The following is a 24,252-nucleotide window of genomic DNA, read 5'->3' as shown; positions in this document are numbered from 1 at the left end:
TGCAGACACATCTGTGATTAATCCATTTTTAATTAAATACGTCCAAAAAACACTGACAGTTTTCACTACTCACTCTCTAGTCGTAGTGAGGTTAAGTATGAATCAAACCAGAAATGATATCTTGGTTAGCAGCTAGTAAGAGTGAAGACAGATATCCCGATAACGATATTGATGCTAGGAATGAAAATCTGGGAAAAAAATTCGCAGGGTATCGGAAGTGGTTACTGAAAAAATAACGGGAATTTCAGTTAATTGCCTTCTCTTACGTAGTCAGATAATTCGCTTTAGAATGTATGATTGTAAACTCTAGTTCGCTGCACGAGGCTTAGTTTAAGCTACTGTTACTACGAAACTGCTGTGTATGTACAATATTCGAAAATCCGAAAAGGTTGGAATAACATTCTCATAAACCGAATCATATGCAGATTGCTATTTAGTTTAGTTTAGCCAGTAGGGCAGCCTTCTTGATTGATAGCTTTAAGACTAATTTGACTGTAAAAATAATTTACTCTTTGTAGATATGTTTCCTTCTAATCGTACGATTTGGGCTCTGTTTCCCTACGTTTTTCTTTTTAATTTCATATTTTATCCTGAACCACGCTGCTACCGCACATACACCACAACCATCAACTGCCTATAAAAACCGAAACCCTCTTCCTGCACATCTGCTGTTGTTTGCTATACTATGTTGTACCTGTTTTATTTTGATAAACCTGCAACAATATCAATCATTCCTCGTATGGTGTGTGCATCACAAAACCTGTTGTATGTGGTTTGAACATTCGACCACCTTACTACCACTATATATCTTCTACTACTCCTATCATCACTACTACCACGACGCGGGTTACGATTGGTACGTGAGCAGGCACCATCACCAGCACTTATTATCGTAAGTATATTTTTCTTTACATTTGTCCATGAATTAATTCGTGATAATCAATTCAGCAAAATAAAGCCAACCACTAATCATATCTTATCTTAATCTCAATTTTTTCCTGGCATTCTCCGTTGCAATCAAATCAAAATTTATCACAAATCGTTTAAACACACATACATCTGCGCGATCGCCATATCTCACCATATCAACCCATCTGAATGTATGTGCGTAATCTAACCAACGCGCGTGTCGGCCGAAATCGTATATCGACACCAACCAACAAATCGACCCTACTATTGTTCGATAAAAACCAAACAACAACAACAAACCTTCGCTTCCGTTGCGGCGCCAAAATTAACGTACCTAAACTTGAACAACAAAACAAACATAAACAAAAATAACCCCAATAATGATCAATGCAAAACAAAACCAAAAAAAAAACGCGCACTACTTTACACTATTCTGCTACTACTCTGCTCACGGCCCAAATTAAACCAAAACCAACCGAACCCGCTAAAACCGACAGGGTGGTCACTCATCAAGCCTATCGGTAATGTATCTTAATTTGGTTGTTTGCTAGAATGATCATTTTAGTAGTTTTTTGTTCCCGTTAAGCTTTTGTAGACCTGGTTAGTTCACTACTGCGCCTGTTAGTTTTGTTTTTCTGTGTTTCTGATCTTACCTAGATGAATAACAGTGAGTGGTAATGCTATACAGTATTACAGCATTAAGATTACCGGTGCGCTAATTCGTAAATTTTTCCCTTTCGGTATGCTAATTTTATCACACTTTGACACAAAGCATAACTTTCATGGATTGTTCTAAACAGTAATTTGTAATGCACTAATAGGAAGTTTGCTTTTTTAAACTCTTTGACAGATAAGTTTATTGAACATCAAAGGTTGCCTTGTTACCTCACTAACCTCTGGAATCTGAAGTAAAGTGGTCACTGCCTTTATTATGTCATCATTTTATTTAATTTTTTTAACCTTTAATATATAATTTGCAAAACAAAAAGTAAACTCATTCTCTTGGTAACCAAAAAATCATTTCGATGAAAAGTTAAAAATTACCTCAATAATTACGTAATTATTGCACTAGCCTTGTAATTATCCTGTACACTAACTGTTATAATAGTCGACTGCGAATTATGTTGGCACTAAAGAGAAGGTCACGGCTTTGGAAGCAAAATAAATGCTTCGCTTAGTGATGTTGCAAATGCTTTTAATAGTGCATAAAAAAATTGAATGACAAAAAAACTACGCGCAAATTTGACATGTCTATCAAATTGATTCGTTCTAACAACTAGCACTGCTTGAGTAGTTTTGTTACAAACAAATCTGCACTCCATAAGTTACATGCTCTGATATGTATTTATTGTAGATTTAAATCCCATAACAAATTCTTCTACTAGTTTCACCAATACTGAATGTTAGCTTGTAAGAAAAAAAATCGATTGACACTGTGGTTTATGGTAAAATAATCTCTTCGACACGTGGAATTGATCTGTCTTTTTTAATGTAACTTTTGCATCTGTATAGGAAAAATAAATGGAAATATGCTTGAATATCCTATATAATTCCACACTAATAATTACTTTTCTTTCAACGTTTGCATCACTTTCTTCTGACTCTGGATCGTAAACACGTCACCGTTCCTCGATGCAGGGAGAACTAGAACAACAGCTGCTACAGGCAAACCCGATCCTGGAAGCCTTCGGTAATGCCAAAACCGTTAAGAACGATAATTCGTCACGTTTTGTAAGCATTCCATTAAAAAGCCGTTGGCAAACTTGATTAACTTTCTCCATTACTTGTAGGGTAAATTCATTCGGATAAACTTCGACGCCTCCGGGTACATTTCCGGTGCCAACATCGAAACGTATTTGCTGGAGAAATCCCGTGCCATTCGCCAAGCGAAAGATGAACGTACATTCCACATATTCTACCAGCTGCTGGCGGGAGCTTCGCCCGAGCAGCGCGACAAATTCATCCTGGACGATATGAAAACGTATCCGTTCCTGTCGAACGGAAACCTGCCGGTGCCCGGCGTGGACGATCATATGGAATTTCAGGCCACTGTCAAGAGTATGCACATTATGGGCATGACAGAGGACGATTTCAATTCGATCTTCCGTATCGTTAGCGCGGTGCTGCTGTTTGGTTCGATGAAATTCAAACAGGAGCGCAGCTCCGATCAGGCCACCCTGCCGGATAACACTGTCGCACAAAAGATCGCTCACCTGTTGGGGCTGAGTGTTACGGATATGACCAAGGCATTCCTGACACCGCGAATCAAGGTGGGCCGGGACTTTGTCACCAAGGCACAAACGAAGGAGCAAGTCGAGTTTGCAGTGGAAGCCATCGCTAAGGCTTGCTACGAAAAGATGTTCAAGTGGTTGGTGAATCGAATCAACCGATCGTTGGATAGAACCAAACGTCAGGGAGCTTCCTTTATCGGTATTCTTGATATGGCTGGTTTTGAAATCTTCGAACTGAACTCGTTCGAACAATTGTGCATTAACTACACGAACGAAAAGTTGCAACAGTTGTTTAATCACACTATGTTCATTCTTGAGCAAGAGGAATATCAGCGGGAAGGTATTGAGTGGAAGTTTATCGATTTCGGACTTGATCTGCAGCCCACTATTGACCTGATTGATAAGCCGGGTGGTATCATGGCACTGTTGGACGAAGAATGCTGGTTCCCTAAAGCAACCGATAAAACATTCGTAGAGAAGTTAGCAACAGCTCACACAATGCATCCTAAATTTATGAAGACCGATTTCCGTGGCGTTGCTGATTTTGCCGTGGTACACTATGCGGGCAAAGTCGATTACTCAGCAACGAAGTGGTTGATGAAGAACATGGATCCGTTGAACGAAAACATCGTATCGCTGCTGCAGGGATCGCAAGATCCGTTTGTGGTTCAAATCTGGAAGGATGCCGAGATTGTCGGAATGGCTCAGCAAGCTCTGACTGATACTCAGTTTGGCGCCAGGACACGCAAAGGTATGTTCCGAACCGTGTCCCATCTGTACAAGGAACAGCTGGCCAAACTGATGGATACGCTACGCAATACCAATCCGAACTTTGTTCGGTGTATCATTCCGAATCACGAAAAGCGTGCAGGAAAAATCGATGCTCCGCTTGTTTTGGATCAACTCCGGTGTAACGGTGTTCTCGAAGGTATTCGTATTTGTCGACAAGGTTTCCCAAATCGTATTCCCTTCCAAGAGTTCCGTCAGCGCTACGAATTGCTCACTCCGAATGTCATCCCGAAAGGTTTCATGGACGGTAAGAGGGCTTGCGAGCAGATGATTAAAGCCCTCGAACTGGACAACAATTTGTATCGGATAGGACAGTCGAAGATATTCTTCCGCGCTGGAGTGCTAGCTCACCTCGAAGAGGAGCGTGATTACAAAATCACTGATTTGATTGTAAACTTCCAAGCATACTGCCGAGGTTTCCTGGCCCGTCGTAACTACCAGAAACGTCTACAGCAGCTGAATGCCATTCGTATCATTCAAAGAAACTGTGCTGCCTATCTGAAACTGCGCAATTGGCAGTGGTGGAGATTGTATACCAAGGTCAAACCACTGCTCGAAGTTACCAAACAGGAGGAAAAACTTGTGCAGAAAGAAGACGAACTGCGCCAGATTCGCGATAAGTTGGATAACTTATCCAAGAGCTCCCAGGAATACGAAAAGAAATTCCAGGTAGTGCTGGAGGAAAAAACACATTTGGCCGAGCAACTGCAAGCCGAAATCGAATTGTGTGCCGAGGCAGAAGAAGGCCGAGCTCGCTTAGCCGCCCGTAAACAAGAACTGGAAGAGCTAATGCAAGATCTGGAAGCTCGCATCGAAGAGGAAGAAGAACGCGTCAATGCCTTAACCAGCGAAAAGAAGAAGCTCCAAATTAACATCCAGGACTTGGAGGAACAACTCGAGGAAGAGGAAGCTGCCCGTCAAAAGTTGCAACTCGAAAAAGTTCAGCTGGACGGAAAACTAAAAAAGATGGAAGAAGACATCGCCCTAACCGAGGACCAGAATTCGAAGCTTCTCAAGGAGAAGAAAATTCTCGAAGAACGTGCCAACGACTTATCGCAAACTCTTGCCGAAGAAGAAGAGAAAGCCAAACATCTCGCCAAGCTGAAAGCGAAACATGAGTCTACCATCGCCGAACTGGAGGAACGCTTGCTCAAGGACCACCAGCAGCGTCAAGAATCGGACCGCTCGAAGCGAAAAATCGAAACCGAAGTCGCCGATTTGAAGGAGCAGATCAACGAGCGCGGTATGCAAATCGAAGAAATGCGCCAGGCATTGTTCAAACGCGAGGAGGAACTTGCTCAGGCCCTGGTACGTGTCGATGAAGAATCGGCCGCAAAGGCTGGCGCCCAGAAAGTACAGCGTGAGTTGGAGTCCCAGCTGGCGGAGATACAGGAGGACTTGGAAGCGGAGAAGCTGGCTCGTTCGAAGGCCGAAAAACAGAAGCGCGATTTGAACGAAGAACTGGAAGCACTCAAGAATGAGCTACTGGACTCGTTGGACACCACTGCCGGTAAGTTCGCTTGATTAGATTTTCGAATCCAATTGTTATAGATATCTTTTCTCTCCTTTTCGTACAGCTCAACAAGAGTTGCGCTCCAAGCGCGAGCAAGAGGTTGCCACACTGAAGAAAACCTTGGAAGATGAAGCCGCCAATCATGAAGGTCTAATGTCCGACACACGCCATAAACACGCTCAGGAGCTTTCGTCTATCAACGAGCAGATGGAAAATATGAAAAAACTAAAGGCCAGCCTGGAGAAGGCGAAGCAAACCTTGGAAGCGGAGAACGCCGATTTGGCTACCGATTTGCGAAACGTAAACCAGTCGCGACAGGAAAACGATCGCCGTCGGAAGCAAGCGGAATCACAGGTTGCCGAACTGCAGGTCAGTAACCGGCGCAAATTGCGTTAATTTTTTTTTGCGATGGTGTTTTTTCGATCAATTTAACTTAATTTTTATGAGTTTCACTTAATTTCTCATGCATGCAATCAAACGGTTTTTTCGTTGATTAAATTTTATTTTGTGGGTCTGATCCCACCGTATGCACATAGGATCAAGTTGAGTATTTGCATGTACTGTTTCGTTTCCGAATGCGACTATTCGTGGCGCGTGCCCGCTTGTTGGTGCAACTAATCTATCTCTTCTTCCAAAAGGTTAAACTGGCCGAAGTAGATCGTGCACGGGTCGAACTACAGGAGAAAGTTAGCAAGCTGCAGCAGGAGACCGATGTTATCACCCAGCAGTTGGACACAGCCGAGCTCAAGGCCTCCGCTGCTATCAAGAGTGCTAGTAACATGGAGAGTCAGCTAACGGAAGCCCAACAGTTGCTGGAGGAGGAAACCCGCCAGAAGTTGGCTCTTAGCTCCAAACTGCGACAGTTGGAGAGCGAAAAGGAGGCACTCCAGGAACAGCTGGAAGAGGACGAAGAGGCAAAGAAGAACTACGAAAAGAAGTTGGCCGAATTGAACTTCACCATTCAGGATATGAAGAAACGTTCAGAGGAAGATTGTAAGTTTTTTCTAAATGATTGTGTTGCAATAATTTGATTAATTGTTTTTCAAATCACAGCTGACCTTGCTAAGGAGCTTGAAGAGTCCAAGAAAAAGATGAACAAAGACCTCGAAGTTCTTCAGCGGCAGATTCAGGAGCTGCAAGCCACGAACGATCGCTTGGACAAGAGCAAAAAGAAGATCCAGTCTGAGTTGGAAGATGCTACCATCGAATTGGAAACCCAACGCACCAAGGTACTTGAGCTGGAGAAGAAACAGAAGAATTTCGATAAGGTGTTGGCCGAGGAGAAAGCAGTCAGCGAACAGCATGCCCAGGAACGGGATGCAGCCGAACGGGAAGCCCGTGAAAAGGAAACCAAGGTTCTATCGCTGACGAGAGAGCTGGACGAAGCGTACGAAAAGATTGACGATCTGGAAGTCAAACGCAAAGCCCTGCAAAACGAGCTAGATGAGTTGGCTAATACACAGGTTTGTCTGTTTTTTTTGTACATAATTTATAACATTAGTTAATATTTGAATTAATTACAACAGGGTACAGCCGACAAGAATGTTCATGAGCTGGAAAAAGCTAAGCGTGCTCTGGAAAGTCAGCTGGCTGAATTGAAGGCACAAAATGAGGAACTGGAAGACGACCTGCAGCTCACGGAAGACGCCAAGCTACGGCTGGAGGTTAACATGCAAGCTCTGCGTGCACAGTTTGAGCGAGATGTTCAAGCAAAAGAAGAACAATCGGAAGAGAAACGGCGAGGTTTGGTTAAGGCTCTCCGAGACTTGGAAACCGAATTGGACGAAGAGCGCAAACAGCGAGCGGCTGCCGGTGCAGCTAAGAAGAAACTCGAAGGTGACCTTAAGGACATTGAGGCGACTCTAGAAATGAACAACAAAATCAAGGAAGATGCTCTTAAACAGGCCAAGAAGCTACAAGCGCAAGTAAAAGATGCCATTCGGGATGCAGAGGAAGCTAAAGCCGCTAAGGAGGAGTTGGCTGCAGTCAGTAAAGAATCAGAGCGTAAAGTAAAGGCTTTGGAAGCCGAAGTAATGCAACTGTCGGAAGACTTTGCTAGCTCAGAACGTGCCAGACGAGCGGCAGAAGCCGAACGCGATGAATTGTTGGAAGAAATCAACTCCAACTCAAACAAGGGTTCACTGATGATAGACGAAAAGCGACGGCTAGAGTTACGAATCGCCGGCTTGGAAGAGGAACTTGAAGACGAACAATCTCAGAACGAACTGCATGTCGACCGGCTCCGTAAGGCACAACTACAGATCGATCAGCTGTCGACCGAGCTGCAGGCTGAAAAGGGCAACTCCCAGAAATACGAGAACGTTAAAACAGGTCTCGAACGTCAGAACAAGGAACTGAGAGCTAAACTATCGGAACTAGAAACTGCACAGCGCACGAAGGTGAAAGCAGCCATGGCAAGTTTGGAGGGTAAAATTGTCAACCTTGAGGAGCAGTTGGAAAATGAAGCCAAGGAAAGGCTTGCGGTTCAAAAGTCCAACCGCAAGCTCGAAAAGAAGATCAAGGAGCTTACAATGAACATCGAAGATGAGCGAAGACACGCTGATCAGTACAAAGAGCAGATCGAAAAGGTAACCTCAAAGCGTGTTCATGTAAAACTAATTTTAATGATTATTTCTTATCATTCTGTGCAGATGAACAACCGCATGAAGATTCTGAAACGAAACTTGGATGAGGCGGAAGAGGAAATACAGAAGGAAAAGACTCAGAAACGCAAGGCGCTGCGTGACTACGAAGACATGATCGAAAGCCATGATGCGCTTTCGCGTGAAGTTAATTCGCTCAAGACAAAAATTAGGTAAGATTGTTTTAATGGCATAACGAGTTTTGAATCCGTCAGAAAATCAAGCATTATCTAATATTTTATTTCGCCCAACTTTTGCAAACAAACCGTGTATCAACAGTTCAAGAAAAGATTGAAATTGTGCCCAACATTTGGCTCATCAAAGCAAAAAAAGAACCACGTGAAAGCATATCTGTCCGGTCTGTGTTTAGGGTTTTCTCTTTCAATGCTACAAAACCTGCGTAGTAGCTCAAGCTATAGTATTGTTCTTTCAAGGCTGTAAAATATTTCGAACCTCAAAGCTGTGACGTTTTCCGCAAACAAAGGTAACATATAGGTACTAGGTCCGCTTGTTAGTGTTACGTGAATCATGCAGCAGAAGCAACCGCGGTTTTCGTTACCACACTGTCTAACTTTATTAATTACTGCTGCGCCCAACCACATCCAATCCATGAAGTGTTTCTTTTTGTGCATATTTACTTTATGATAACACACAACCTTTCTTTCTGAATGGACCAAGAGTTTATCTAGTCTTTTAACACTTACTTTGAGCTTACTTTGACACGCAACGTGTTACTTTTCCATTTGGAAAATCCACTCTAGAATGATGTTTTTCCCTATAACCCCTGTGCATGTGCCATTGCATTGAGATTGCTCTTTCTAATCCCTAAAACACTTGACTTGTGAGACCCTTTTCGATGAGGATGACACGTTTGGCGATCAGAGCACAACCTTTGTTGTTAGAAATAGTTTTTCGTGTGTTTATTGTTATCCGAAGTTTTACGGAATGCCTGTTGATTCTTTTATAAAGGAAATCTTTACAATAGACGAAAGAAATTATAGAAGAGAGTAATGAAATAAAGGGTTCTATTGTAAAAATTTCCGTCTAAATTCAGTACAAAATTCCACAGATTTAACTCGTGAAGTTTATTTTTTTTAAGCAATTAATCAAATTCTGTGATGCTTCTTCATTCGCAGAAGATCTCAATAGAGCGTTTAGCAGAATGACACAATTGACGAAATTTCATGTTCGTGTTTTATACTTAGCAAATAGATTTTGTATCACTTTTACGTTTTACTTTTCCGTCTTGGCGCTTTGTTTAACCGTTTTTCCAATTAACCCGTATTAGTTATTTACATCGGAACGATGATTCCAAAATCACTATTCAAACTCATTAATTCGCCCTGGTTCCGAATGGCATAACCACCGTGTGTGCTGTTTGTCATAACCTATCCACACTTCCAGGCGTGTTTGTTTCTTATCAGAATTTTTCGCCCCCCAAACTAAGCATAACAGCGAAAATGTTAAATCGCACACAATCGCGCTACATCGCACATTTTTCCGGTTCCCTTTTGTAGACGCGGCGGCATCGGTGTAAGTTCATCCAGATTGACCACGCCGAAGCGCGAGAATGACTCCATCGTCCAGGATGAATCACTCGATGGCGAAGACAACAGTAACTGACCGACGATCACGTCTTCCAAATATCTATCCAACTACTACTAGTGAAGTGAGTGGTCAACAGGGGAATTACAGGAGTGCGTAATTAAACGACGAATCATTTTTGGAATTGTTTTAGTCAGAATAGGCCAGCCGTCAAAGCAAGCAAGCAGCAGCAGCAGCAGTAGCAGCAGAATCGCGCGAAATGAGCGAACGAGAACGAGTGTCGTTTTTATCTAAAAAAAATCAATAAAATCAACAAAAAACTTTACGTGAATGTGTGAATGAACAACCGATTCGATGACGCGAATAAAACCTTCATTGTTGTAATAAAGCTTTCCTATGCTTCGCATCCTGGTTACGAAATGTGAAGTGAAGCACAGAAAAGTTTTCCGTTTTCCCCTATTTGCATATATTTAGAATCAAGATATGAAATAGCAGTCGGATTGTAGAAGCTCCCACAAATGAGTAGGTTGAAAAGTGCAGCAAAAAACCCGTATTTAGTGAATAAGTGAATAACAATTTCCTGAGTTAAAAAAAAGTAAGAAAATAATAAATGAACAGGAAATCAACAAATAAGCAAACTCCAACTACCAGTTCACAAACACACACTCTAACCTACTACAGCATGTATCAAATCTACGTTCATTGAGCCACACAAAGCAATGTTAGTATTCGAATAAAACAGAATTAAAGCTGATGAGAAGATGATGAAGCTCGAAGACGGCGAGCGAGACGGACGAGTAGGACTAAAATAAATACATTTTTAGCAAAGTAGAATGGATGCAGGATGTTTTTATACTATCAAAATGCGAGAGGAAAAATCATAACAAATAAACTGCGCAGCATTTAGATTCGTTTATATATGTTACGAAAATTTATTGTTTTTAATGAATATTATTAAAAAATCCATTCTTCACTTTTTTTTGTCGTAAATATGATTAAGTTTCAACATAACTATCCCACTCTCGTTTGATTCCGATTAAAAACTCTTCAGAAAAACACACAGACACATGCATACATACACACGCATTGCAAAAGTACGCCACATTTCAAGAAAATAATTCCATGTTTAGTTTGTTCAGAGGAAACGAATCAAACAAGCGAAAAAATCTGTAGCTGCCTAAGAAGTAAACTTCGCTTTTTTATTATATACTATTGATTAACAAGAAGGGAAACCTCTAGTTGAAATCAGAACCGTTGAATAAAAAAAATATTGCTGATAAAACAAAACAAAATACCCCCTACGCTACTATCCATACTTAGATGACATACACACATTCCACCTCTTTGGTCTACTCAACCTTCTGTAGCGAGTTTTGTGACTGTGAACTGAAGTGAAGTGAAGTAGATAATCTGAAATGACAATAACCACTCAATAGGCCGTATGAATAAAAGAGTTAGAGCAAACGCTCCCATAAAATGTAGACGGGAAAAGCAAAGCAAACTGTTTTATTCATACGGTAGCTGCCACATTGACCGCTCCCCAGACGTCCGAGCTGGAACACATCCTTTGGACTAAGTTACCCGGAGTAGTGTCCTGTCCGCTCACAGCGATCATGTTGCTTTTCGCGCCTGCGGGGGACTCCGCATGCCCAAACTTGTGCAGATACTATCTGAAACAACCATGCCCTGACAGAATCTGTGTCAGGTGGAAGTTAAATTCGCCGTGGCGCCTGTTAATCCACCCGGATAGTTCCGGGATAAGTCGATGTGTCCACCGACCTTTTGTGGAATTAGACCTTGCCCGCTGCCATGTGGTCATCGAGTCATACGCACTCGCCACTCTCAAGCACATGAGACGATAGGTGCTTTCCAGCTTGGCTAGATAGCTTTTGGTACCTAACGCCGATGACCACACCGGTCCGCCATACCTCAGTATGGACTGGACCACGTTGGCTAATAACCTTCGCTTGCTGCCATATACCGCAGAGCTATTAAACATCATACGAGACAATGCCGAAATAGCTGTGGAAGCCTTCTTGCAGGCATAGTCGACGTGGCTCCCGACTTTGAGCTTGTCGTCGACCATGATTCCCAGAAGTTTTAAGGACCGCGATGACGAAATAGTGCAGTCCCCGTTGCTGATATTTGCTTGCTGTACCGACTTGCGGTTGTTCACCACGATAACCTCCGTTTTATGATGCACTAGCTCTAGTTTCCTGGATCGCATCCAATCTTCAACAATGCTTATAGAGTGGGCAGCCGTCAACTCAACCTCTCTGATAGATTCACCGTAGACTTCCAAGGTGATGTCGTCCGCAAAGCCAACTATCATCACCCCTACCGGGGGTTTTAGCTTCAACACCTCGTCATACATGACGTTCCACAACACCGGGGCCAGTATGGAACCTTGCGGAACCCCTGCGGTGATTAGAACGCACTTTCCTCTGTGTTTGTAGCATAGCACACGATTCTGGAAATAATTTTGCAGAATCCTGTACAGCGACACCGGCACTTGGACTTTCCGAAGCCAGTTGGCTATGGAGTCCCAGCTAGCGCTATTAAACGCATTTCTCACGTCAAGCGTGACAACTGCGCAATAACGGATACCTGTCCTCTTGCGCTGGATTTCCACCTCGGCTGTCTTAGTGACAGGCAAGATGGCATCCACCATAGATTTGCCTTTTCGGAAGCCGAATTGGTTCCTTGACAGACCGTTTGTACCCTCCGTGTACTGTACGAGTCTGTTAAGGATAACCCTCTCCAGCGCCTTACCGGCAGTATCGAGCAAACAGATCGGCCTATATGACGAGGGGACACCCGGAGGTTTTCCCGGCTTCGGCAACAGCACGAGGTTCTGTCGCTTCCATCTGTCCGGGAAGTGGCCAGCTTCCAGACATCTACTCATTACTGCCCCGAATAACTCGGGAGCCTCTAACATAGCCGCTTTAATGGCCATATTCGGGATTCCGTCTGGCCCGGTGCTTTGCTCACCTTTAGGGATTTAGCGATCTCAATGAGTTTCTCGTTCGTAACCGTCACTTCCTCCCCGACCTCTAAACCGCCGTCGCTCACGTTACTTTGGATGTTAGGCTGGGAGGCCGACCATGTTCTTGTTACCATCGGGCCCGGGGAAGTTCGAGTTCGCTGTGCTCCTTCGTCGCAGCACTTTCTTTCAAGTCCTTCGCGAAGGTGCTGCGACCTGCCACGAACTTGATAATGGCATCGAGCTGATGAGACGCCGCTGCCACTCTTGGTAGCATGTCTCTCTTACCTGTCACTGCTTTTATTAGCGACGGGCCGTTCATTGCTGCGTCCGGCGTAGATGCAGTTGGAGCGACAGGTGTGCCGTTCCCCTTTTCGCTGACGCTTCTACTGGTATCCATCGGCGGAGATCTCTGGATATCACCTCTTGTGAACGGATTATCTAATCCGTCCGCGCTCACTGAAGGTAATCACCCTTATTCTGCGAGTCACATGACTCAATACGACAATTGTCACTTGGGTGACTCGCCACGGCGAGTCGAGTCACCTAAGTGACACTCGTGTCACCTAGCTAAGAAACCCTTGTCACCTAAGTGACAAGGCGAGTCACCTAGGTGACAATTGTCACCTGATTCGCGGTGACTGCAACATAGTCACGTCACTCGCCTCGCAGAATAAGGGTAAATGTCTTATTATTTTGATTGTTCATATAGAATCCCACGAGTTGAGGGGAAAGAAAAGTCCGCCGCATCAGAGCCCCTCATGATGCGGTAAGGGCTGATTACTGTGGAGGGCGCTCTGGTACTCCACAGGCTCCGTTTGAGGCTGAGTATTTATAGAACCCCCCCCCATTCATCCCTCGGCACGTGTCGCATGACACCTTGGATTCGGGGTTCATTCATGTTTTTGCTTTTAGCCATGGATAACAGCTATTAAAACCATCCTCCTTTGGGGGCTTTGGACCCTCTGCTCAGGTTCTCAGTATTTTCAAGTTCATCGAACATGCTTCTACCGAGTTCCGTCATTTGCAGGCGCAGAGTTTACACTCAGCCTTCGCATGAGTGCCACCTTCTCTGTCCGCATACGACCCTGGTTTCCGCCAGTTGTCCGATTTCCACAAAGGAACGTATCCCGGATGGTACCACGAGTAGGTAGAGATAGGAGTTGCTAAATAAGAGGCTGTGGAACTTCGTGGTAGTTCTGGAGCGCATTATTCAACCATTTACCATCCAAAAGAAAGCTTCTGGACTGTTTTTCATCAAACGTCGTTTGTCAAACATATGTTTTTTGGCATAAAAGAATCAGCGCAGGGGGATTAAAATAGGTAAACGGGTGCGTTCCACCCAAATTTGGACCGATAGCAGTTGTACAAGTTGCTGGATTTCTGAAAGGGGGAATATGGTAGCCATTAGGAAGGGGGAGGTTCAAAAACGTAAAACGGCTTTGCGTCCATTTATAGGAATTACCGAGAAGAAGATGAATTTTACAACATGAGCCAAGCGGCAACTTGAGGGGAATTGACAAAGGGAGTAGACACATTCAAATGAAAAAAAGAGTTTTTTTCTTGAATTATGAGAATTTTCGTTACAAAAACAGATGTACAAGTTACTGAGAGACAAAGGCGCCCCCAGCAAGATCATTCCATGCCAAGTGACCGAGAAAAAGTTGCGTGTAATCGTCCTTCACGGATTTGAACCAAATTTTGCCAGGTTGTTCGTTTTTGGTCAGAAAGTAAAATTCTAAAAATTGGTACGGATCGGACATTCCCTCGATTGTCGCCCCGAGGTATTCTTTGCCGATCCCTTATCACCCCGAGGTATCCTTTGCCGATCCCGAGATACAGCGTTTTAAAGCAAGCAATTCCCCATTTTTAATGTAAAACTAAGAGCAAAATAACTTTTTTGAAGCAGTAATTCTCTGCTTCAATTCTCCCAGTAATTCTCCCATATGCATAAAATATTAACTGATTTTAGAGATTATTCATGAGGTTACCCAGTCAACTACCCAGGTAACCAATAAGCATTAGTATAAGCAGTAAATCAATCGTTAATTAGCATCCCTGGCGTTTTATACTGCAGGTTGCTGTTTATCAGCTTTTTGACTGCATAACTGCTGTAAATTGGCATCCACAATTCTATTTAAATTCTTCTTGTCGGTAACTAGCTGCAAATAAGCATTGTCAGCACTATAAGAGGGCTAGCAGTATAATAGCCGCATATTTTGCAAAATAGCATTTAAGTAGCATTTAAGGCAACTTAAATGCTTATTAGTTACCTGTGGAGTGATGCGAATCCATTTGTCGCAGTTATGACGGAAACAGTCAAGCCATTACACTTGACGCTTTGTTCGTACTGCCAGCTGCAGCCCGGAGTGAAGAAGTTGGACATTGTGATGCACTTCGTGTCCACTGGATATAGCCGATCCAGCACATACAACATCCTCTCCCTTCTGGAGATCCTTCCGCACCGCCAATCGGTGAAGAAGTATCTCACCAAAATCAACATTTTCATGTGGATGCAGAAGGCAATTACGGTTGAAGGTGCTGGTGAAAAATAGCTTTCCGGCGAAGGATGACAAGACCTACTTGATGTTGGACGGCAATGACTGACAAAGCAATGGATACATTACGCCCCACCAGCCCACACCTACGCGATGGCGTCAAATATATCCCCGCACCAGGTTCCTAAAGAAAGCCCTTCTGTACCTGACGATCAGCGAGATTGGAATGTCCAAGCCGCTATCCTTTCCTTCGGGGCTTGCGGTGAACGGGGAGATTACTGGCGGAGATGGACCGGCTAAAGATAATCGTTGTACTGATACTTCCAACCCTCCCAGCGTCATCCAGATGCAAATAATAGAGCATATTTGGGCGAATAAATTCGTAGCCAAAACGGAAAAACCAACGCCACGAAAGAGCTGAACAACATGCCGACATGTGTGACATTATTTCTGACCAATGCATTTCTAATTTTCATGCAACCTTAGCGATCTCAACGGTTTATTTTTAGCGAAGCTAACAGTTTCGCTAACATAGGCACTCCAAATTTAGCGAAAACGTTAACTCTCTAATCAGAATTTAGCGTAGGTAATTAGCAAATTAGCGAAATTGTGCCCGTCACTGTAGATCAGTATCGTACCATCGAAGCTGACTGGGCGGCAAACACTACCAAATGAAATATGATAATATCTAATACGTCGTTGATTATTTGGATTATATGTAGTTAAGAAAGCTTAACAATTTTGGAAGCAGTTTTTGGGCCCAAAAGCGGAGTTTCGTTCGTAAAATTGTAAATACTGCATTCTTCTTTCGAATCTGAACACTTCAAATATATTTTCATGAACAGAACTTTTGTTTCAAACAAAAAAACTGCTTTTGAAATTGGCAGAATCGCTGACGACTAATTTCACCTTAAAAACACAATTAATGCTTTCTAATAAAATTCTAGGAGTGCCGGTCTATACACGCACTACCCCTTATAGACCAAATCAAGATGACGTCATCTGGCAGATACTGGCGCCCTTGTTTACAAACAGACCGCAGAATCCAAAAAAGTTTCAACTGTTTAAACAGCAAGTTTGTTGTTTAAACCGAGTTTAAACAGCATTAGGACTAAATCTAAAAGCCATTATGCCTGTAAAATGTTGAAAAACACGCTACATTCGCTATAAACGGAAAGGAAAGTTTTCTAAAATGTAAACAAGGGCGCCAGTATCTGTCAATTGACGGTATGATGATTTGGAGTTGAATCAATATATATAGAATGCCAGTGTCGCTGCAGTGCTCGTGGTAAACATCACACATTTGAAAATTACGTATTTACACTGTATGCGCATATGTGTGAGTGATCGATTCGAAACGGGAATCTGATTGTCAAACTAAAAAGGCAACCCAATAAAAAATTCTTCTGCTTTTCCGTAAATCACGTAGGATAAATCACCCGATTTAGTCGTTTTGGGGTATTTCGTCGGCAGGAAAATTTTCTATTGGGCAATTTGACAATGTAGTTCCCGTATCCAAGACACGAACCAGCAACATGTTTGCCACCAAAATATCCATGAAACACCAGCGACACTGGCATTCTATATATATTGATTATACTTGATTTGGTCTATAGAATCGTTCGCAGTTCCCACTTTTCGTAGAGATTTTTTTCGAGTCCAGTTAGGGCAAATAGACCAAACCATCATACCGTCAATTGACAGATACTGGCGCCCTTGTTTACATTTTGGAAAACTTTCCTTTCCGTTTATAGCGAATGTAGCGTGTTTTTTATCATTTTACAGGCATAATGGCTTTCAAATTTAGTCATAATGCTGTTTAAACTCGGTTTAAACAACAAACTTGCCGTTTAAACAGCTGAAACTTTTTTGGACTCTGTGGTCTGTTTGTAAACAAGGGCGCCAGTATCTGCCAGATGACGTCACCTTGATTTGGTCTATAGCGAAAGCAACAACCCTACTGCTCAATAGGCCTAACGCCAAGTAGCAAATCGATCGGACTTGGGTTATTTCCCAGCTTTTTACTCTATTTGCTTATAGATGGCGCGCCTGGTCATACTCGAATTTGGTCGAAAAATTTAACTCGAAAATATATACCTCTGAGGCACACGAAGCTGTGAGGCGGCGCACACGACTTGCCTATATACTGGCGTATCGTTTATCGCTCATTTGCAGAGTGCCATAAAGGCGCCTCAGAGTGCACGCGACTATGCGATACGGCGCGACTTTGCTCATAATAGGCCGTATCCAGCTTTTTACGAGCCATAATGGCGGACGTGTTCGTAGTGTTTGAACGGCATTTTTGACATTTCTATAATACATCGAACGTTTTCTTTTCGTGCATTCCTTTAACTTTACCGTGAACGCGCGGAAAGAAAACGTGCGATGTTTTAGGGAAATGTCAAAAATGCTGTTCAAATATTATGAACCCGCCCGCCATTATGGCTCGTAAAAAGCTGGACATAAATAAAAGAGTTAGCGCGAACTCTCCCATAAGATGTACACGGGAAAAACATAGCAAACTGTTTTATTCATACGGCCTAATGTTGCAAAACGTTCAGTCCTGCTTCGGACAAAAAGACATATAACTATACAGCAAGCAAAGTCATGATTTTTCGGTTTTAATTCCACCGACGACCTATAGAGTATCGTATATGTTTTAGGCAGAGCGTTACGCGGTATATGTTATTGGCCACCTACGGCAAAATCAAATGGCCAATAACATATACGCCTAACACCCTGGCGAAAACATATGTATACGTTACCCTATAAGTCGTAGGCAAAATGCGTATGTCGTGAATAAAATTAATCCAGCTTTTTACGAGCCATAATGGCGGACGTGTTCGTAATATTTTAACAGCATTTTTGACATTTCCCTAATACATCGCACGTTTTCTTTTCGTACATTCCTTTTGTTTTATCGTGAACGCGCGGAAAGAAAACGTGCGATGTATTAGGGAAGTGTCAAAAATGCTGTACAAATATTACGATCACGTCCGCTATTATGGCTCGTAAAAAGCTGGATAGTGGAATTAAATCGGAAAGTTTTATTTATAATTTTAGATCCTACTAAAACGTAAAAAAAATTGTTATTCTTCAGATAATAATTGTTTCTGCGTGAAAATCAAAACTTTTTTTACGTGTACCTTCTTTGCAAAATAGTCATTAGCATGATTACACAGTTTTTACGATGTTGGCCATTAGAGGGTTAATTTGATTCTTAGGGAAAGGGGAAAAGGGTTGCATAAGTCATCATTTGCCAAAGCAGAAAATATTTGCTAATTTCTACTTCCATGACTTGTGCCTTCACTGTGCCGATCTGTTGTTTTATTTAGTTCTCATCATTTCACCACAAATACACATAACAAGACGACGAATTGTGATAGGTCCTACACTTTACAGTTATCTTGAATCTACAGGTTCGACTCTTAAGTAGTATTTTTATGGTTTTGCGTATTTAAGTAGCGTTCGGTAATATTAGAGAGTACATATTGTAGTTGAAACACATTCCTGCCCGCTACTGTCATGTTTTTTCTTCCGGATAATAAATATCAATTCCATCGAATTAAAAGATACGATTTCATTATGGCTTACTTACGGTTTAGTCAGGCAAAAAACAGAACTGTCAATCTTCTAATCTATAAAACGGGACATGGGAGAGCTCACGTTTGCGACAGGCTGGGCAGTACGATAAACAGAACACGATCGGGTTAAAACGTTTAAATTCGTGACAAATGCTGAAGCAGATTACATGGCCAAATGGTTTCGATGCGTTCCTTAACAAAGTGAAACGGCAGCGAAAACCAATTGAGAGTGGTACTGGCAAAAATTCCCATCGACTCCGGATACTGATGAGTCAGTAAAGCGAGCAGAGCCGTTATTGAGCAGAGACCAGCCGTAAAAAGTATAAAGAAGGGCAGTTCTTTTTTCGGATAAACCGAAACCTCGTGAAAGGTGGGCAAAAGCTCCCGGTCGGCGCATTCCGTGCACGTTGGATACGGATAGAATAAATGTCCGCGTTCAAGTGGGTATGGAAGCATTCTAAATGTGCCTTCCCAGGTGCAATGCAATAGATTTAACACCCCTTCGACGTTTTTCCAGTGCTGCAAATGGAAGAATGCATACGCCAAAGCCTCTGAATCTCCACGTTTCAGAATATGTTCGGGAGGAAGGATTAATTGCTTCATTTCAAGTAGATACTTGGGCACATGAGGATTGAACTCGACCGCACGATGTATTGCTTCGACTGCACTCATTTCCGCTGGAGTTAATCCTCGCTTGGAAGCGATGTCCGGGGAAAACTTTTCAGCTACGACTCGAGCTTTGAGCAGAGCGGCGGTATAACATATGGTTGCTGATTTGGGAAGAGAGATGTCGTCGTATTTGGCAAGAACCGCTTGACAGTCTGCGTATGCTTGCATTTCCAGTAAAGCCTCTAGTAAATTCTCGTGGATATTCAACACATTCATTATAGGAGGAATCTCCTTCGTAAGATCGCGAAACATTTTTACTGCTTCCTTTAACTTACCCAATTTCCGGGCGCACATGGCTAGTCGTCGTTTAATGTAAATTAATACATTAGTGTCACGCCGGAAAATGCCTTCCATAATCGGTCCTTGATGCTGGACGGCTTGTGATTTTTTATAGTTTCCTTCAGCAACCTTCAGCGCAGTACGAAGAATACGCTCCGCTTCAACAATGGTCGTTGCTTCCTCTTCTGCCAATAGAATGTACGCCGGGGCACAATCCGGATTGATTTCAATTGCATTGTTTGCGGCTTTTATGCGTACCATCGGGTTTCGTTCGCGCCACGCTGTTTGCATGATTTCATATTCCGCTTTTCCGGCGTCACCTGAAATTGCCAAACAACCAATTGAAAAACAACGCACATAAATCAATAATTGACGATTAAATAATAATTTGTGACCAACTTACCTTCACAAGTGAAAAACGTTTGATGGTCCTGAGCGGAGAGATTCATGTCGTAGAATGTTAGTGGCTCTTTTTGGGTCGCCCAATAGAAACGCTGATATTCTGCTCCACGTAGAAGATTCAACGGATTGCGCCAAACCTTGCATTCGGGCATGCTCTGCGTCGTCGGTGTCGGACTAGTGCTGCCCTCGGCAGACGTTTCCCCACCGCCAATCCATGGGCTGATGTGGTTGATTGAAACTTGCTCTGCAAACAGAACGATGGTTGAAATGTTAAATTGTGGTATTAGTGAAAGCGAAAAATTGATTGTTGGACAACTATTCTAGTACCTAATGGGCAAATATTTTTTTAACAATTTAAAGAAGCTTGACAAAAACGAGCAGTACGCGAGTAACTTTCCAAACAATAATGTCTGACGCCATGAGAGTAGTGAAAACAAATTCTCGGAAGAAAATAAGACAAGAATCTGAGACAAAAAATAGCAAAATGTTCGCCGAACCAAGTACACTTATTGGCATCCATGCACAATTTCACAAAAACTTACCAATAAACGATGTTCCATACTTTCGGAAGTACCACCATTCGAAGATTAGAATCAAACCAGAAATCAAGCTAGACGTTCCAGTCAAAGCCACGTAAAACTTCGGAGTAACTGCGGATGATTACAATGGAAAGCTGAACATTATTCGCGCTAATTGCAAGTGTAATACTACTAACGTGTACTAAGAAAAACGGACGAGTCCCACATTATGAAGTGGAGCGAGCCAGAAAATGCCCGTACGGAACAAAATGCCTCTTGTATAGACTGTTTTTCACTGCTTGCTTTATGTTTTACGCGTATGTCTTTTGCACAAATAATTCGACTTGACACTTCACTTTCAGACAGAACTCATCGTAATACAAAATTTGAAGATTCTAAAACATATATTAATTTAAACAAAACCGACACTCCAGCACGAAAAAGCGAAAACTTTTTTTTGTTTTACAACAGAGAAGCTGACAGCTGCGCTGCGCTTTGTTGTTTTGTTTTTCTTCTTCTTTGATGAATTTATATTATGATTGGCAACTCTGAAACGGACTTGTCAAATGAAGAGCATATCTTTTTGAAAGGTCGCAGTCATTAAAAGTTAACAAATTTGCAAAACTTTAAAAACAATTTTGTTGTTTGATTTTTAATCTTTGAAAATACCACTTTCGTGAAATTTTCACCCTTTAGAGAGTCAATATCGGTAAACAGGAAAAAACATTGAAATAGAACAGAAGTTAGAATAGAAGTTGTTAGTGACCTTGAATTTTTAAATCTGTTACCGTTGTTGTTTACCAGCGAAGAGCCGGGGTAGCTCTTGCCGTATCAAGAATTCCTCTGCATTGTACTGAGTCCAGTGCTAGTTGTCGCCAATTCGTTGCGCGTCTTGACACATGCAAGTCGGCTTTAATCTAGTCGAGTCATCTAGCACGTTGGGCTCTTCTATTCCTGGTGCTGGTGAGGTTCTTGAAGAGAATCCATTTCACTGCACAGTCGTCCGGCATTGTTACGGCGTGACCAACCCACCGCAGTCTCTCAACTTTCGCTAGGTGTACGATGGGAATCTTTCCAATTAGTGCCTGCAACTCGTGGTTCATACCCCTACGCCAATCTCCGCTATCCGTTTGTACTCCGGCGCGGAGTAGTCCGCGGAGCGTCTTGCGGACGGAAAAGTAGGCTCGATTTCCAGTTTGAATGCGTATAGTTGAATCTCCTTAGTCGTATTATTGTCGGCGGTGACCAGAGATCTGTAATATACTAATTCATAACCACTTCCAGTTCATCACCGTCAATATTCACTGTTCATGGGAGACAAACGTTGCTTTCTCTGGAGCCTCTTCCTCGGCCTCTTCCTACCATATATTTGGTTTTCGATGCATTGATTTGTAACCCTATCCTCCTAGCCTCCGTTTTTCGTCTAGCGTAGATAGCCTCCGCCGTCCCAGTTTCTAATAATGATCTCGATTATCTGCCAAGGCTAGGAGTTGGCTACTCTAGCTGGAGATCATTCTTATCGTTTCGATGTCCGCACACCGGATCACACATTCAATAGCGATATTAAATAATGTACAAGATAATCCATCTCCTTGTCGCAACCCTCGGCGCGATTCGAAAGTACTCGAGAGTGTCCCCGAAACGCGCACGTAGCACATAACTAACTGTATCGTATGCTGTTCTGAAAACCACGAAAATATGATGCGCAGACACGTTGTACTCTCGACATTTCTGGTGATATTACGGGACCACATAAAGCCCACTTGATACTGCCCTACGAATTTTCTTGCCATTGGGGATAGACGACGTAACAAAATCTGGGAGAGCACCTCGTAGACAGCGTTGACCGCGATATTTACAACGCGGTTGTGACTGCGCGAATGCCTACGCTTTCGGCATTTAACTTTTACTTTGAAGACGATCATTTGACTGTTTTTTAAATCCAGTCAATCTGCCGCTGCCGCCATGTGACCTCTTAAAAAGCCGTCATTCGTTGCTCCAAACAATAAAGGAAACTCTATTGAAACAAACATGCCTAAAAAAACTTCAGAAAAAAGATCAGATCGCATTCGTTCTACTGTTCAATCGGAGGTATGACTGAGCGTACTGCTAGTTGTGTAATACATAGCGTTCGTATTTCACTACTAAACGAACGGTGTGAATTTCAATGCGCGGTGGTGTGAATGCGGTAGAAAAAAAGGATTGGCTGAAGCCCTGGTTACAGCAATCTACTTAGGTGGTCGACCTTCTTGTAGATGGGACAGACTAGACCTTCCATCCACTCCTCCGGTAGTTTCTCCTTCTCTCAACTCCTTGTAATTATCCAGTGAAGTCCCGTTGCTAGCCCGGAATAGTTTTTCCAGCTCCTCACGATCTCTGTCCTCCTTCTGGCACTTTTTTCTCTTCAGGATCGTGGTCAACTTATTCCGCGCTCGCCATTACTTTGCCAAATTTTCTCGTGGATTTGCTTAGCTAGTTTTTCGTTTTTCAAGCTTCCAAACTCCAAGCTTTCTTTTTTCGTTTTTGGTCGATTCGGTTCAAGGTTCGTTGATCAGGTGATCTCTGGATGGTTTTTGGATATATTTGTGGGCAAAGAAAGTGTTTCTGATTATTAAACCTCGGGAAGCTGCAAAATTGTGCATCGCTGGCTGTTAACGTTCGTGTCGGTGTGCAGGCTATGGGACCCGATCATTGATGGTCTATGCATTACTTCCCTGCCGACCTGGGAGTTCATATCACCGATGACAATCTTTATGTCTCGTGGTGAGCAGCTGTCGTACGTTGCCTCCAGTTGAGCATAGAACGCATCCTTCTCGTCGCCGAGTATACCTTCGTGTGGACAATATACGTTTATGATGGTGTAGTTGCAGAAACGGCCTTTTATCCTCAACATGCACATCCTCTCGTTGGTCGCCTTCCAGTCTATTACGCGATCCTGCATTTTGCCCATCACTACGAAGCTCGTTCGAAGCTCGTTGGTCGCTCCACCGTTTTCCCCTGGCACAAACAACGTTTTACTAACGGGACATTAAATTTTAGCGATCGTGAGATTCTGCGGCGTGATATTTTCGGCGCTGGATTAGCGACTGTTACGAGCAACATTCTACTCAAGGAGATTCCAAGTTCATCGACCATGTTGCTGCGTTACTGCAGGACGATTGTACATTTGGTATCCGGTCCTAGATAGCGTCTTGTTTCGCTTTCTGAAAATAGGATTAGTCTGCAGAAGTTTAAATAATATAACACTTGAAAATAAAGCCGTGTGGTTCAATGGTTGCTTAAAATTACAGTTGTAAGGTTAGGAACTAAAAACCATACAACTCCGCACCTCCTAGATTGACTATTCAATTACACAAATTCAAGTATTTCCAGGTATGGCCACGTGGAGACACTAGGGGCTTGGGATGGCTAAAGCTATGTTGGGCGCTTTTCCAAGTTACCTTCCCCATTTCATACCCGGGGTATAAATAAAATTCTGTAAAAATGTCTAAACTGAATTGCTGCCATGGAACGTAAATAGAAAATAAAATTTTTCGAAATCACCGTTGTTTCGAGCGGCATTCTGAAGAAAACTGGCTATTTTATGATAAACCTGGGCAGGCACACCTATAATAAATGTGAATAAAAATCTACAAAATTCCGAAAAACAATCTGAAAAATAGCCATCGTGATTTGGGATTTAAAATACAT

At 42.7% G+C, this 24,252-nt stretch overlaps 3 protein-coding genes across 3 annotated transcripts in view; 1 reads left to right on the top strand and 2 right to left on the bottom strand.

Moving 5' to 3' along the window:
* The window catches only part of LOC128737517 (myosin heavy chain, non-muscle), an 80,282-nt gene extending 69,371 nt beyond the window's left edge, over positions 1–10,911 (top strand). The window contains exons 5-13 of the mRNA XM_053832174.1: positions 869–892; positions 2,548–2,640; positions 2,700–5,439; positions 5,507–5,811; positions 6,081–6,435; positions 6,496–6,905; positions 6,969–8,030; positions 8,094–8,257; positions 9,602–10,911. Of these exons, the coding sequence (XP_053688149.1) occupies positions 869–892; positions 2,548–2,640; positions 2,700–5,439; positions 5,507–5,811; positions 6,081–6,435; positions 6,496–6,905; positions 6,969–8,030; positions 8,094–8,257; positions 9,602–9,707 (5,259 nt within the window). The 3' untranslated portion in view covers positions 9,708–10,911. The remainder of the gene's footprint in view (positions 1–868; positions 893–2,547; positions 2,641–2,699; positions 5,440–5,506; positions 5,812–6,080; positions 6,436–6,495; positions 6,906–6,968; positions 8,031–8,093; positions 8,258–9,601) is intronic.
* Positions 1–24,252, bottom strand: part of LOC128737532 (acireductone dioxygenase) — a 389,037-nt gene that overhangs the window by 230,086 nt on the left and 134,699 nt on the right. The window lies entirely within an intron of this gene.
* On the bottom strand, positions 18,405–20,997 carry LOC128737523 (protein ST7 homolog). Its single transcript, XM_053832186.1, has 4 exons — positions 20,760–20,997; positions 20,587–20,694; positions 20,046–20,288; positions 18,405–19,962 (listed from the first exon to the last, which is right to left on the bottom strand). The coding sequence occupies exons 1-4, from the start codon at positions 20,788–20,790 to the stop codon at positions 18,830–18,832; spliced, it is 1,515 nt and encodes a 504-aa protein (XP_053688161.1). The 5' UTR covers positions 20,791–20,997; the 3' UTR covers positions 18,405–18,829.

This window comes from Sabethes cyaneus, chromosome 2, assembly GCF_943734655.1.
Source record: "Sabethes cyaneus chromosome 2, idSabCyanKW18_F2, whole genome shotgun sequence".
Classification (NCBI taxonomy): Eukaryota; Metazoa; Arthropoda; class Insecta; order Diptera; family Culicidae; genus Sabethes; species Sabethes cyaneus.
Note: the sequence above shows the minus strand (reverse complement) of the source record. Positions and strands in the feature narration are given on the sequence as shown.

Bases quoted from the DNA above. Each gene is read 5' to 3' on its own strand.
- LOC128737523 (XM_053832186.1), bottom strand. From the start codon at position 20,790: ATGTGGGACTCGTCCGTTTTTCTTAGTACAC. The intron at 20,695-20,759 runs GTTAGTAGTATT...AATCATCCGCAG, and splicing joins GTCCGTTTTTCTTAGTACAC to TTACTCCGAAGTTTTACGTG. The intron at 20,289-20,586 runs GTAAGTTTTTGT...TTCTGTTTGCAG, and splicing joins GTATGGAACATCGTTTATTG to AGCAAGTTTCAATCAACCAC.